At 38.8% G+C, this 14,641-nt stretch overlaps 1 protein-coding gene across 7 annotated transcripts; it reads left to right on the top strand.

Moving 5' to 3' along the window:
• Positions 1 to 61: 61 nt before the first annotated feature.
• HENMT1 (HEN methyltransferase 1) lies at positions 62 to 14,480 on the top strand. Of its 7 annotated transcripts, none has more exons than XM_013190726.3 (8): positions 63 to 308; positions 1,440 to 1,517; positions 4,942 to 5,073; positions 5,912 to 6,024; positions 7,133 to 7,267; positions 7,680 to 7,862; positions 8,583 to 8,760; positions 10,326 to 14,480. In XM_013190726.3, the coding sequence occupies exons 3-8, from the start codon at positions 4,957 to 4,959 to the stop codon at positions 10,734 to 10,736; spliced, it is 1,137 nt and encodes a 378-aa protein (XP_013046180.2). In that variant the 5' UTR covers positions 63 to 308; positions 1,440 to 1,517; positions 4,942 to 4,956; the 3' UTR covers positions 10,737 to 14,480. The 7 variants fall into 7 exon arrangements, with proteins under 7 accessions (XP_013046181.2, XP_013046180.2, XP_066857998.1 ...); XM_067001896.1 differs by lacking the exons at positions 63 to 308; positions 1,440 to 1,517 and adding exons at positions 3,009 to 3,337; positions 4,094 to 4,220; XM_013190727.3 differs by lacking the exon at positions 1,440 to 1,517 and having other exon boundaries at positions 62 to 308.
• The last annotated feature ends 161 nt before the right edge of the window (positions 14,481 to 14,641 follow it).

The raw sequence follows: 14,641 nt of genomic DNA, 5'->3' as shown, positions 1-14,641 counted from the left end.
CGGAGGGAGGGGCCCGAGGAGAGCGGGAGCGGGGAGGGGAGGGCCGGGCCGGGAGCGCGGGCCCCGCCGCCTCACGAGCCCCCGGAGCTGCGCCTCGGCGCTGAGCTTAAGCGCCCGTCTGTCTCTGAAGGTGGTGCCAGCGCCGCGGGAAGAGCCGGGACAGTCACGGCCATTTAACCGTCTGGGAGGGCAAAATGGCTGGGTTTAGGAATCGTGTTCCTCTTTTACGATAATCGGTAACAGGAAACAGAAAAATTCTCCACTTTTGCCTGGAATATCTGAGAGACAAATTCAACTTAAATTTTCAGGTTATATTTAACTTATTATTCTGGGGTTTCCCACAGTTTTTTGATTGCATGTTGTTGTAAAAGCAAAAAAACCCTACCACCACCTAGTCACATCTGTGGGTTTAATATTTTAACCTTAAGTACAAAAGGTAGACAATGCAAGATTTAGGAGAACAGCAAAGACTGCAAACATCAAATGACTGCAACAAAACTGAAATTCCACCAAAGTTACTGCAAACTGCACGGTGGAACAAAACAAACTGGGTTGTACACACAGACATGAGATCCAGGTTGCTCAACTTGTCAGGAAATGAGTGCAGGGAGAAGCTGATATGGAAGCATCCATGGAAATCACCTCTCTACACTTCTGCGATTTAACACCAATTTAGATTTTGAATTTAAAAAACAGGAAATTAATACCACTGGAAATAGCAATACGCTACCTTCACTCTTCATTACACAGTGAAGATTCAAGACCTGAGAAACAGTACTTCATTACTCTGGTCTTTTAATCTACCTTAGAGCAGTGCTCATACTATAGCAGAAAAGCATTATCAGACCACGGCAGTTAACAGTTTCTCTAAACTGCCTGCTCTGCTATCTAGACTTTTCATTCCTGTTTTCTAAGAATAACTTCACCAGCCGCCCTTCGGCCTGCTCCTCCATGTCATCTAATTTCCAACAATTGCAGGACTCTACTGTCATCGTCATCATTGCTTCTGCAGTAAACATCCACTTAATCTTCTACAAAATTAAAAGAACTAATCACAAAAATAAATTCTGAGATAGAATCTTCATAGCAATAAAGTAATCTTATTCTGCAGACAAGAGTAGTAACTTTACTTTGAAGCTGAGGGGTTTTTTTTTGTTTAGCATAGCCTTGGCTCTTTGAGCATGTCCTTCATTTTTCTTGCATAATCACTTCAAGACAGCTTGCATTTGTTATCATTTATATTACCACAATTGTTTATTCACATATTTTTCTTTTCCTCTTGGAATATTTAGTATGTTCCAAAAACTCAATGTTCTTCCTCTGTAAAAGTTATCATTTTTGTAATTCTTATACAGTTCCTCTTTTGTGGTGATGCCGCAAGCTTAACTTTAGCTGGAACCTATAATCCATTTGCTTCAAATTAGATTTTCTTCCCTCAGGCATCCCAGCTGGTCTTCATACAGAATCAGAGCCAAAGAAGAAAAAATCAACAAGAAAGTGATTTTGACTTGCAAAGAGTAAGGAATTACATATAATTACAAAAAAGGAAGATGATGGTGATGTGTGTAAGACCTCACTTCTCATTCACATAGATTAATTGAGAATTTTTCTGGAACAGGCATGATCTGTTAGTTGAAGCTGAGAAAAAAGACGGTAATACTTAGTCATAAAACATCCTTAAATTTGGTTTGAGTGGAATGATTGTTAGCTCTTGAATGATAGATTAAACAGTACTGATATGTGGATTTTCCTGTCAAATGTCAGTGTGGACTAGTGTCTTCTGGCAGCGGCACTGCATTAGCTTCCTTTTGCTATTGTATTTAATTATATGTATTGCAACTTTAAAGGGAAAGTACAGGAACTGCACACGGTTGTTTTTCTCATCCCAAGTGCATTAAATAAATGTCAACAGTTTAGGATTTCTTAATTAATGCATTTCTACTGTGAGATGCATTTCTTTATTTATAACCACATAATTTGTTGCATTCTTTGTAGTACAAATAGAATTAATTTCATAAGAATAACCCACATAATTTTGCTGGAATTTATTTTCTGATAATTTTGAAGGATTCACAAACAGCAGTACATTTTGGAGTACTATTAGAAAATTGTACAAATTCATAATGTATTATTATAAATAACAGAATCTATAGAATATTTAAGCCAGGCAACGCAAGACTAATAGTGAAATATATAATCTCTCTCTGAGGTAGAAAAATATTATGTACAGTTTATAGATGGTACAGTTGAAACGGAGATACTAAATGATGGTTCAAGGCTAAATAACAGCCAAAAAGAGCAAACGCGTTATAAAACACAGAGCTTTCATCAGACATTCTGAGTATCAACCTATCACATCTTGCTCACGTGTCCTTGTTACAGTGTGTTTTCTAAAATCAAAACTTAATTGAAAGGTAAAATGAATTTACTAGATTAATCAGAGGGATTTCAAGGGAATTACTGCCCAGGCAAGTGTTTCTATGCATGGCCAGCTTTGGCTGTATGGGTCTTTAAGCCTTCTGGGAGGAAAAATCCTACAAAAAAATGACTGGTCAGGTTTTGTATATCCTTTAAAGTAAATTTTCTGTATGATTAGAGATTGGTAATAGTGCAGCACTTATTTAAAGCCTCTTTGCAATCCAAATTCTGTTTGGCTTACCAGCTCTCAGGCTGCCTTGCATATACTGTGGTTAGCACTTGAGCTGTTATAACGAAAGGAGTTGTAAAATTGTAGACCTGCTACTCACACCAGAAGTGAGTATGAAGAGGCCACTACTGCTACTCAAAGGTAACCAAGGGACCCCTTCCACTAACTTGAGATCCCTTAAGAGCTGTCAAGACAATCCTTTCTCAAGTATCCTTGCATGACGTTCCCGGCCGTTCACTACCCCAGGTAACTTGCTGCTAACTATGTACGCTCGGTCTAGGCCAAATCCTGCAAATCTTAAAGACGTTAGCCAAGGTTCAAGGTTAAGTCCTCAGAGGCAAATACCTATATATTTATATATGAATATCTATTTCTAGTAACGGGAAGCACTGAACTGTGCTGTAATACAATTAACAAACGCGGTGAACGCACACCTCAGCAGGACCCTTCCTTCCCCCAGGCCGCAGCCTCCAGCCCCGACCCCCCGTCGGAGGCAGCCCCACCCTGGGCTTAGGGGAAGGCCCGGCAGGCTCGTTAACGCCGCGGGAACACAATCCCTGCCTGCCTTCGGCTTCGCCGCGCACGCAGCCGGCTCCCTGACGGACGAGCTCCACCCGGTCCCCTCTCCGCGAACGGGGGCTCCCTCCTGCGCCAGCGCCGCCTGCTGCCCCCGGGGGCCGCCTGCGGGAGGTGGGCGTTAGGGGAGAAGATGGAGGGCGAGGCGCCGGCGGGAGGGCGGCGGGCGCTGAGGCGGCTCGGGACGGAGCCCGAGGGCGGGCGGCGAGGGGAGCCCAAGGGGCGCCCCGAGGTCCCGAGCATGTAAAGGCGGCTGCTCTGGAGGCTGAGTGCGTAGACGAACAGACATATGCACAGCCGTGTTCGGGGACCTTTACACCTCCACAGGGAGCGCCCGCAGCCTGGGCCCAGCCTGCTGCCCGGGGGGCGCTGAGGGGAGCCCGAGCCCCCCCGCCCTTAGGGAGCAGCCTGCCCTGGGCCGGGTTTGTGGGGTTGGTGGGGTGAATCCTTGCGTAGGGTTCACGTGTGCTAAAGCAGAGGTCTTTGTAGAAGATGGGAGAGTTGGAGTTAAGACTCCAGTGCCATGCTGAATCGCTTTATACTGCGTATAAAATGCAGGCACTAATAACGAGGTCACGGCCATGCTAAACCTAAAGGCTAAAGCCCAGCATAACGGGCCCTCTTCAGCGTTGGAGTAATTCCAGGTATTGCCTGCCGGTTATTACGTTGCACAAATTGTAGTGAGCTGTGCATACGGAGATCTGGATATAAAGTCATCTGAATAGTAAGAGAAAACATGTAATAGGTGAGGGACTGTCCTGGTTCCAGTTAGGACAGAGTTAATTTTCTTCCTAGTAGCTGGTAGGGTGCTATGTTTTGGATTAGGATGAGAAGAGCGCTGATAACATGCTGATGTTTTAATTGTTGCAGAGCAGTGCTTACACCAGGCCAAGGACTTTTCGGCTTCTCGCCCTGTCCTGCCAGCGGGCAGGCTGGGGGTGCAGCAGGAGCTGGGAGGGGACAGACCCAGGACAGCTGACCCAAACTGGCCAAAGGGGTATTCCATACCATCTGGGGTCATGCTAAACAATATATAGGGGTGGCTGGCCAGGGTGGGGGGCCGGCTGCTCGGGGATAGGCTGGGCATCGGTCAGCGGGTGGTGAGCAATTGCATTGTGCATCACTTGTTTCATACACATTATTATTATTAATACTATTATCATTATCACTATTATTATTATTGTTATTATTATATTCCTGTCTTAATAAACTGTCTTTATCTCAACTCACAGGCTTCACTTTCCCGTTTCTCTCCCCCATCCCAGAGAGGGAGAGGGGAGGGTGAGCGAACGGCTGTGTGGTGTTTAGCTGCCAGCCGGGTTAAACCACAACAGGGACAAAGAGGCACTGACCTGAGCGAGAATTTTTTTTTCTGTCCTTGATAGAAAAGTTAAGGAAGATTTTATGTTGTAGTCATGTCAACACCATGTAGGATGTCCGTGTTCTGGATGGAGAAGCACAAGAAATTATGAAACCTGCGTTTTTAAAAATGTATATAATATATGATTGTCTTATAAAAAGGTTATTCACATCACTATACGTGGATGGGGCAGCTACAGTCCAATTGTGCTAATTCCCTTTTTTTTGTCATTCTCTAAATAGAACAGGGATCAGGTCTTCCCCTGCTTAATTGTGAATTTGTTGCCACTGAAGACAGCAAATTCTGTATTTTGGCATTATAGAGTACTTAAGAAACTTTTTTTTATTTATTATTTTAGACTTACCAAAATACGATGGATAAGAACTTTCAAGAAGAACAGTGTACTGGCGTGATCAAATTCACACCACCACTGTACAAACAACGTTACCAGTTTGTTAAAGACTTAGTGGGAAAATACAAACCTAAGAAGGTTGGTATATTTTGTCTTTTTGCATTATAAATTTGAAAAAAATATATTAAGTATCTCAGAAAGGTGGGAAATGACTAGGTAATCTGGTGACTAATTAGCAAGCAACAGTACTGGAGGAGCTGCTGTTAAAACCGAACTGCTTTAAGAGAAATCTTATGATCTGGTTTGTTTGTTTTATCAGGAATTAATATAATTAATGCTAGTTGATGGGAAAAGGGGAAATACGAACAAGAAAAATGTCTTAGCCTATCCTGGAGAGTAGTTAGCATTCTGGTTGTAATTTAATGTGGAAGACTTCGGTTCAAGTGTCTTTCATCATAGTGTTTTTGTTTTTTAAAAAACTTCCTTAAGCTTTTAGGTCAACGAACAGTATTGGGTTTACATTATTCCCATAGCATAGTTGCTTTCAGATGAGAAGTGACATTAACAGTGTAGGAATATGTAAGGCTAACTTTTCTCCACCTAAAAGTCTAATTGATGACTCCTGTTCCTCCCCCAAGCTATCCTGGGGCTGGTGAGCCTACAGCTTTAATACTTACTCCCTCAAATCACTGGAGTATGATATTATGCCTTCATGTGGAAGGCATTCTCTGGAGTCAGCGAATGGTGTACATGTGTTTGTTTTATAGCTGTAATAACAAAAGGTCAACCCACTTTAAGCATCTTGTAAGATCCTCATTATTTTTAACATTTTCTTAACTTTGTCACGGCTGCTAGAAGTTAGGATCGTGAAACTTTTTATCATTAAAATATTTTGATTATAAATACAGAATTATTTATGAAAGCCTCAAATTATTTAATGTGCAAGTGCTCCATATTTCTAATATCTAATTTACAGGTGGCAGATTTAGGATGCGCGGACTGTACACTTCTCTGGATGCTGAAATCCTACAATTGTATTGAAGTGTTAGCTGGGCTAGATATCTGTGCAAGTGTGATGAAAGAGAAAATGTAAGCTTTTGCATTGTGTTTTTTTAAGGCTTATGTTTGGTTTGACCTACTGGCAAGATACATAATTTATTGTCAATAATTTCAAAATGAGGGTAAATGCAGAAATACCAGCTTCGCAAATGGAGAGCTATCCATTGCTAATTGGTTATGATGCAGGCTGCGTCAGATTTGCTGGGAGGACTGCTGGGCTTTAACATCCCCTAGTGCAGCAGAAGGCTATGCTCATGGAGTGGCCGTGAAGGTGTGTACATCTAAGAAATACACTATTTGGAAAGGTACAAATACCTTGTGTGTAGCTGTTATTCAGTTTATGCTCACACATGAGATAATTGTATGCAAAACGTATCTTTTTGAAATGGGCATGTTACACTTCTGGTCACTGTGGTGGTGCCTTCATTTTCGTTCACCCATTTGAAATAGGAAGGCTAGCTCAGTGTTTTGTGTTTGACTTATAAAGCTCTAAAACTTGAAGTTTATATGATGCTTGAGGCATGGGGCAGACTTGTGAAGAACACGAAAGTTTTTTTCTTGAAAGCTGTTTTCAATTCAAAACTTGATGTGGTTTCAATGAATATGTATGATCTAGATGCTGACCTTGTCATTTACTCTTTCCCAAGAATGAAGAAAATAAGCCTTTTATTAAGTTTAATGTTTATTTGTATTTTTTTCTGATGTAGTATTTCAGAATTAAATTTGCACATATATTTTACTTTACTTCTTTTTACTAATTTTTTAATTTGAAAAAAATATGTTAATATGCTTGCTTCATAACTTCTCCCAAAATCCTGTAAAGCAGGTCTAAAACAGACTTACTGTGTTTCTAGAGTTGAGCTATTGTCAGAATTTACAGTATCTTCTCAGTGCAAGCGCACAGAATATAGTGCAAGTTTTTGTAAACTTGAAGGACAATTGCTGGCTTAATTCCTCTGCTCTTTCCGTCCTATTGCAGATGGTCATCAAACATGCTTGTTGTTGTTGTTCTGTAAATATTTAACTTTTTGGAGATTTACAAAGTATCTAGGTAGGGCATTTGCTCGTAGAGTTGCATGCAAAATTTATCTCCTCCTAAGGTCCTTTGTATGGTATCACGTTTTTAATGCTTTTGTAGGCATAGGTTGTATCCTCTTCCTGGTGATTATTTGCAGCCAGCTGAAAGGTCCCTAACTGTTACACTGCATCACGGCTCAGTTGCTCATGAAGATCCCTGCATGCTTGGTTTTGACTTGGTAACATGCATTGAATTGTGAGTATTAGGCCAACGTGCTGTGTTTTTCTGAACTCATTAGGGTTTAAGAATTTTGTTCATAATCTAAACAAGACTTGGATCAAACCTCTCAAACAGAGGAATAGCAAAATGTGCTATCTTCTAACTTGCGCTTAAAATTAATTACACCAAGAAATTCAAGTGGTGCTAGCTCATTGTGGCAAAAGATGTGTAAAAGAGTACATAATGCAAGAGGGGGTCTACTCAGACAAAAAAAAACCTTAAAGTTGTCAGTCAGCCACACTACCAGTGCTAATGTTGCAGACCTAGGTTTAAAATTACAAGCAATGGTTATGTGTTTTTCTTTTTTTTTTTCTTTCTAATTTGACTGGCTAAGAAAATTAAAATGCAGTAGGGTCTTTTTTAAGGACATACGTAAACATGTTTGCAGGATAGAGCACCTGGAAGAATCAGAGCTAGAGAAGTTTCCTGAAGTGGTGTTTGGTTTCATGGCTCCAACCATGGTGGTTATCAGTACTCCAAATTCCGAATTTAACCCCTTGCTTCCAGGAGTGACAGTTTTCAGGCATCAAGACCACAAATTTGAATGGGACCGAGCACAATTTCAAAGTTGGTGAGTTTACTAATCATATGCAGACAACTTTGAGTGCTAAGTAACGTGAAAGAGGAATATAGATTCAGAGTGGTTTGTATATGTGGCTTGCTCTCAGAGTTTGACACCTACTGATTTAGTGAAATGTTTCTTGGCTGTTGTAAATAGTATGCTCTCTGGGTTTTGTGTTTCATGATAAGTTGGCTTGCTTTTACTGTAATTGCTCTGCAAAAAAGTATTTAAACTTTTTTATACATTATCGTTACAGTTAATGCATTTCAAGTGTAAAGTACTAAATAAGCCCTCTCACATAGTAATACCCTGCTGTAGAAAAGCTTTATGGAAACAGAAGGGTTCTGCTATGTATGGTGTGTAATCAAAGCACTCAATTACTCTGGGCCTTTCTGTAATAGCACGCGAGCGGATTTATGAAATAAAAATTTCAATAGAAGAATGGCGTTAATAAAGTTAATGATGGTTTAGTGTATTGTTGCACAACGAAAGACTTGATGCAAAACATGCAACCATGAGAGGGTTGAACAAGATACAACAGTAAGTTTTGGTTGCCTAAGTTTCTGATACTGAATGATTCAGACTGGTAGAAATATGATTAAGGCTCTGATCCAGCAAAAGCTTTTATAGTGTTTATCTTCAGGCATGTATTCTCTCATCTGTGGGAATGCATCTTTATCGCATTAAAGCTGAATATGTAGTATGATCAAAACATGTTTTCTTTCTTAGGGCTTTAGATGCTGCTAAACGCTATGATTACTCAGTGGAATTTACTGGTGTAGGGAACCCCCCAACAGGAGTGGAGGATGTTGGGTTTTGTACCCAAATAGCCGTGTTTGTTAAAAAATATCCTCAAACCAGTGAACCAGCACAGTCTAAGAAACCCACTGAAGCAGCTTACAAAACAGTAAGTATTCTTTTTTTCCTTTAGGAAGAGGAATATAGAATCAAACTTCCTATGACCTGCTGGTGAAGCTGTTCTTGCTATAGTCTACTGTTGCTATCTGGTCTTAGCTCCAATTAACACACACCAATCACCTCAAAAAACTCGGAGCCTACGATTTGTGTTTCTAATTGTACGAAGGCCTTTAACTTCTCAATTATTTGCTAAATAGCAATATGGATAATTATTCTTGTTTTACCGGACTGTTATCCTTAGAATGAAAATTCTCCTTTCTTACAGGTATACTCTGACACTATAATTGTTCCTCTAATCACTTTTTACTTTATCATAAGGCTGTTAAGACTGTTGGCACTGATACAGACTGTTTCAGATGCGTACAAAATAAAAAGCATGAATAAGTGTTTCTAAAAGTGTATGTTTTGAAGAAGTGCATAGCCTTGTCAAATTTATTACTTAAGGAAGGCATTTTCCTGAACTTGCATTGACAAGACCTGTTTTCTGTGGTTGGCCTTACTGTCTAGTGTTTGTTACACCCTGACCTCAGGGTTTTCAGGTAACTGGTTTGGGCTTTTTGCGAAGTCATAGGATCTCGCGAGGTACCCCATTCTCTAGCGGTGCACAGGAAATCTTCCTGTTTTTTGTTGTTGTTTTTAGCACTAAATGGTTTGAAGTTTTGTGTTAAAGGTTTGTGTATACCTGTTTTTCAGAAAACAAACAAACAAAAAAATACTGGAACCAACAAAAGACCTTTTTAGACTGATTGTTTTATGATTAGATAGATACACGTAGTTCTTTGTGACTGAGAGACATTGGTTTCAGTGACACACTTCTGTGTTCCCTTGCTGTGCTCTTAGGACTGGTGTAGATCCAACATTTTTATGTAGTTGTGTAACCATTTTGTGGGAATAAATCAACAGTTCAAGATCTCATCAGAAAGTAACGAGAAATTGTTACAGACTCCAACTTCAGTGGCAGTGTTTGGTAGTGTTTTGGTATAAAGCAGTTACTAGTAAGCTAGTGGGAATGAGGTTGTCTACCAGGTTTCTTTAACTTCTTGGAGTATAGCTCAACATAGAACATAAAACATGTTCAACGATTTTTGATGTCATAATGTTTTTTTAGCATTCTCCGCATCTGAGAGAAACTTGTAATGGATTGCTCTGAAAACAGAATAAAAGGCATATTTGCAGTCCCAGTTTCTAGATTAATTTAGAACCTAAGTAGCTGTGGAACTGTCACCAGAGCCTCATGATCAGTAACGTGTGAAGAGAGTGATTAAAAAGAATTAAAGAATTGCAGGGCTTTACCTGGCCTGATTTAAAAGTACAACTCGCAGATTAAAGCCTGATTTTTATTTTTTAATTTATTACCTTTTCTAATCACCATTGTAGTTGTGATAGATAAAATCAAGTCATATTGTCTAGTTTTTCAGTACCTGAAAATGTTTAAACTCCAAAAATGAAAAAGGACTGAATCAAAGTGGTTTGCATTTTAGAAGCTTTTTGACGAGTGTTTAAAATCTGAATCTGTGGTAATAAGTGTTTTGTATGTTCCTGCATGTTGTAAAGGTCTTCAAAGCAGTGTATCCAAGTCTTAAAGATGAGAAGTACCTGCAGAATGCAGTGGTCACTGAAGTTATGTTCACAGCACATGTCATTAAGCGAAGTCTGCTGGACCATTTAGTGTCAGAACAGGAGAACTATAATGATGATCCTACTGAGAGAAAATTGCAACTCCAACGTTCAGTGAACTGTTTCTCAGAAGATCTTGAAACACTGGCTGTTGAAAAAAGCGTGGAGCCACTTACCAATGGAAGTGTGGTTTATATACCTCTAAGAAAAATATTTTCTTTTCCCAAAGTGAATCGACTTTGTGGCACCTTTGAGAAGTTATGCGAGCTTATTACTGGCAAGGTCACACTGAGCAGTGATGGTTCTGCTGTGGTGCTCAATACTGAACATGAAAATGAAGAGAATTAGATCACATGTTTCTCATTTAAAGTTAAATTAAAGTAATGAAAGCACTGACTTTAGTAGCTGTAGAATGGTATGTTCTGTATGCTAACTATAACCACAAAATCATTCTTAAACTTCCCAGTTGTGTATCCCTCAGCACCTCTCTCACTTAGTGATAGATGAATGGTTCTGACAAAGATTCATAATCACACTTGGGATTTTGAGGTGGAGTATCAGGTGCTAAAAAAGTTCACTTCATGAAGAAAAATTAATTGTGTGTTTGCCATTACCATGTTGAAGCTATCATGACTAGACTCTTCTTGGTAATCTTTTGCTAGCTTCAAGGACAGTTGATAACACAGAACTATGTTGTCATGCTGAATAATAGTGTCAGACATAGATTTAGGGCAAGGTTGTTTTTTGTTTTGTTTTTAATAGAATAAAATTTATGAATGCCTTTTTCAAGATGAGCATATGCCCAGCCTTGGTAAAAACCAAATGTTATTCTAGGTAGATGTCTGTGACATTCCAGTTTAAAGGTCAGTAAATTCAACAATGGAAAAAAGTACAAGGATGTTGAATTTAAGGTGACAAAAAAGGGAGATTTAGCCCTATTTCTTTATCCAGTCTCTTGTTAACTGCTGGTTGGGAAAATAATATGCATCTAGCAACTTTCCAGAAGCTGAATTTCAGTAATTTGAGACTGCTATCTTTGACTGTTCTGTTTTTGAAAAAATAAAAACCCCATCATTGTGAATGCCAACCTGGACCCAGTTATGAAAAAAATCTGCCTTTTCATGCACATAGAGATGGTTTATTAAAAGGCTGCATTTATCTTTCACAATATCATTGGCACCTTGGAATAAGCTAGTATTATTGGAACTGATTGATGTTTTTGAAACAGGATTTTTACAGCTTTCTGAAAATAAAAAAAAAATAAAATATGTAAGCCGTGACTGTTTCTTAGAGAGGATGGTTGCATACTACCTTACAATTTTTTTTGAGTTTGTTAAAGAGTTGGTCCAGGTGAGAGACTAGGCATAAAAGGAAAAGGCAACTGTAATTCTTGGAATTGAGAAGTGGTATGTAGTCTATAGCAGGCTGTGTTTCAAGGAAAAAAGAATTATTTATAGTGTTCTGTCTGAATAATTTAAAAAAAAAAAAGCTTACTTAAACTTTCCCTTGTGGGAGATTGTTCTCCCACAAAAGATAGACATGGATTATTAAAAGTAATATACTAGTTAGAAGTATTTATTAGAATTAATTAAAATTAATCTTGAATACAATATTTAGAATGGTTTCACTTTTGAAAATGAACTTGCCATACTTTCTATGTTATAAAGTAAGCATAGCTGTTCGAGAGTGGGCATAGTAGCACTGGTTTGCTATTAGAAAATCTCCACAATTCACTATATGCTTTAGTGTAGTTAGGTTTTTGTACCACGGAGCTTCTTCCCGTGTAGTCTCTTCTTGAAACATTACTTCTTCAGTGTGCTTTGTAGTATGGTCAATTTAGAGGATCAATCAAGAGGATCTGTCAGATTTGGAATGATAGGTGCTTTGAATGCTGTATTCAGGTAACATCTAATTACAGGGATGTCTTGTGAACAGCCAAGAGCGTATACAAGTACACATCTGTCTTCTGCAAACATCGTACCCCTAAGTCTTCATAGCTCTGTTTGGAAAATGGATTAGGTGAACTGAGGGACACAAACAGTAATCCAGTTTGTAAGGGCTTGATGAATTCTATCTTCCTTCTTTGTAAAAGGGTAGAGGTGTTTTTTTCGTTTGTTTTTTTTTTTTTAATGATAGTTCGGGCAAATATTAGCTCTTATATTCTTGCTTATTCCTTTCCTGCGCAAAAGCCTAAAGTCAAATTACAGATGTTTGGCCATATCTGTTCAGTGTTCCTTAGTACACGTATGTGTACTGAAACTGAAGAATCTATTACATATCATATACAGAAGACCTATTTGGAATATATACGTTTTAATTGAGACTGCTACCTTTTAGTGAAATAAGCAATATCATTTTGTGTGCCAGCTTTTCAGGTTTCCACTGGCTTAAATCAGTTTTAATCAAAGCCTTCTTTAAAGGATTGAGTTAATAGTCTTTTCAGGAGCAGTTAAGCCCTCTCACAGAACTCATCGTGCACAGTTCCCTGTTTATCAGCTTGATGTTTCTGTTATTAGGCCTTCACATTTAAACTTGTAGTATGAAACCGACCAAGGTCAATTATGATGTCTGGAATCAAGATGCTGAAAAGAAGTTTATGAAGAGTAGATTTTTTTCAAGTTGCATGTGGCAATATTACCAGAAGATGGCACACGCATCTCAAAACAGATCAGCCTTAGTTTGTTCAAAACTAAAATCCAAACCAGGTAGATCTGATCTTGACATTTTGATAAAACATTCTGATATAAGAAATATTTATCTATTACTATCACAGGAATTGTAGAAAAAGATTAACAAGTATAACAACTGCTTGCTCCATTTATACTTTGCATCAAATAGCTTTATGTTAAAATTTTGACTTTGGGCTTTACACAGAAGTGAAAGTGCTCTGGGAATTGCGTTTAGTTCCCTAGAAAGCCCAGTTGCTGTATAGGCGGAAGCTGGGTCCGAGAAGAATTTGGTCTGCTTTGACTTTTTTGCATTTATTCTTTAATAAAACTTTCTTAATGAGGGTTGGTAGGTTGGTAAGCAAATTTCTATATACTGCACTATTGAAGGCTGTGGGGATGGAATTGTTACTGATCTGGCAGAAGAAAATCTCAGTGAAAGCCATTTGAGTTACTTCAGCAATTTTGTGTTTAATTAGGTGTCAAAGTGAATTAAGAACATCAGAAGGCCAAGGTGTTGTATGAAATAGCCAAATTTAGTGTTGCGAAATCTTAAAAGTAGAATGAGCTCAGACCCAGAAGATGTGTTCAATGTATTGTGGCATCAAAACCAAAGCAGGGAAGTGGAGAAAGCGCGCAAAAAAAAAAAAAATCCAAGATGGTAAAAATTAAAATGGAGTATCCTGAATATAAAGAAAAGAACTATTTAGCAAGTTAATAAGCATTGATTTTGGCCAGAAGGGCTCAACAGAATGGTTGCCTAAGTCTGACAGCCTGGAGGCATCTAAGTGTCTATTTCCCCAAACCTTTCTCAAACAGTTTTCACAGCTAATAAACTTCTGATCTGTGTCAGTCCCAGCACAGGTGGGCTTCCAAGATATTAGGCTCTATTTCACACTCATTACCATTATATTGATAAATGAGGTTTGGATCATTCAGTTAGGTTATGTGTAACTCGGGTAGTTTTTAGGACGTTCCTGTTTTTCCCTTTAAATTGAGTTGAAGGAACACAGGCTTCTGAAATGACAGAAGAGTTCTTATGCAAAAGTCCTTTGCGTTTTCTTCCTGATACACAAATTGACCACATTTTACGCAGTAATGTATGCAAGCAATTTGCTGGGAACATTCCAAAATCTAATGCAGTGGCACTAGTGTATATTTAAGTGAAGATACGGGGGAAACATTAGTAGATCATAAGAGAAGGCAATTAAAAAACAAACCCCAAAAATGAGGGCCATGTTTACAGCTGTATGATCAGTTTTAGTTGGTGGAAGAGCAGTGTGTACAACTCTGAACTTGGACAAAGCTTTATTTGATACCATGCTTATGGATTCCTTCACTCAAAAAAAAAAAGGTGGGAGGAATGTAACTTAATGATTATTAGTTTCTTATAGGTAAGCAACACAGTGAAAATAACCTGCCCCACAGAAATGTTAAGAAATGTATTAAGAATATCTGTCTCTCCCCTTCTCATTGGCAGATCCTGCTGTGTGGTGATACAGGGAATTACATTGTCTAAGCTGTTTCAGAAACTTGTACTGGTGCAACAGGTAGGAGAGGAGAGCAGGCAAGAATGAGCAGCTGGCT

This window comes from Anser cygnoides, chromosome 8 (genome assembly GCF_040182565.1).
Source record: "Anser cygnoides isolate HZ-2024a breed goose chromosome 8, Taihu_goose_T2T_genome, whole genome shotgun sequence".
Classification (NCBI taxonomy): Eukaryota; Metazoa; Chordata; class Aves; order Anseriformes; family Anatidae; genus Anser; species Anser cygnoides.
Note: the sequence above shows the minus strand (reverse complement) of the source record. Positions and strands in the feature narration are given on the sequence as shown.

Bases quoted from the DNA above. Each gene is read 5' to 3' on its own strand.
- HENMT1 (XM_013190727.3), top strand. From the start codon at position 4,957: ATGGATAAGAACTTTCAAGAAGAACAGTGTACTGGCGTGATCAAATTC. The intron at 5,074-5,911 runs GTTGGTATATTT...TCTAATTTACAG, and splicing joins GAAAATACAAACCTAAGAAG to GTGGCAGATTTAGGATGCGC. The intron at 7,268-7,679 runs GTGAGTATTAGG...ACATGTTTGCAG, and splicing joins TTGGTAACATGCATTGAATT to GATAGAGCACCTGGAAGAAT.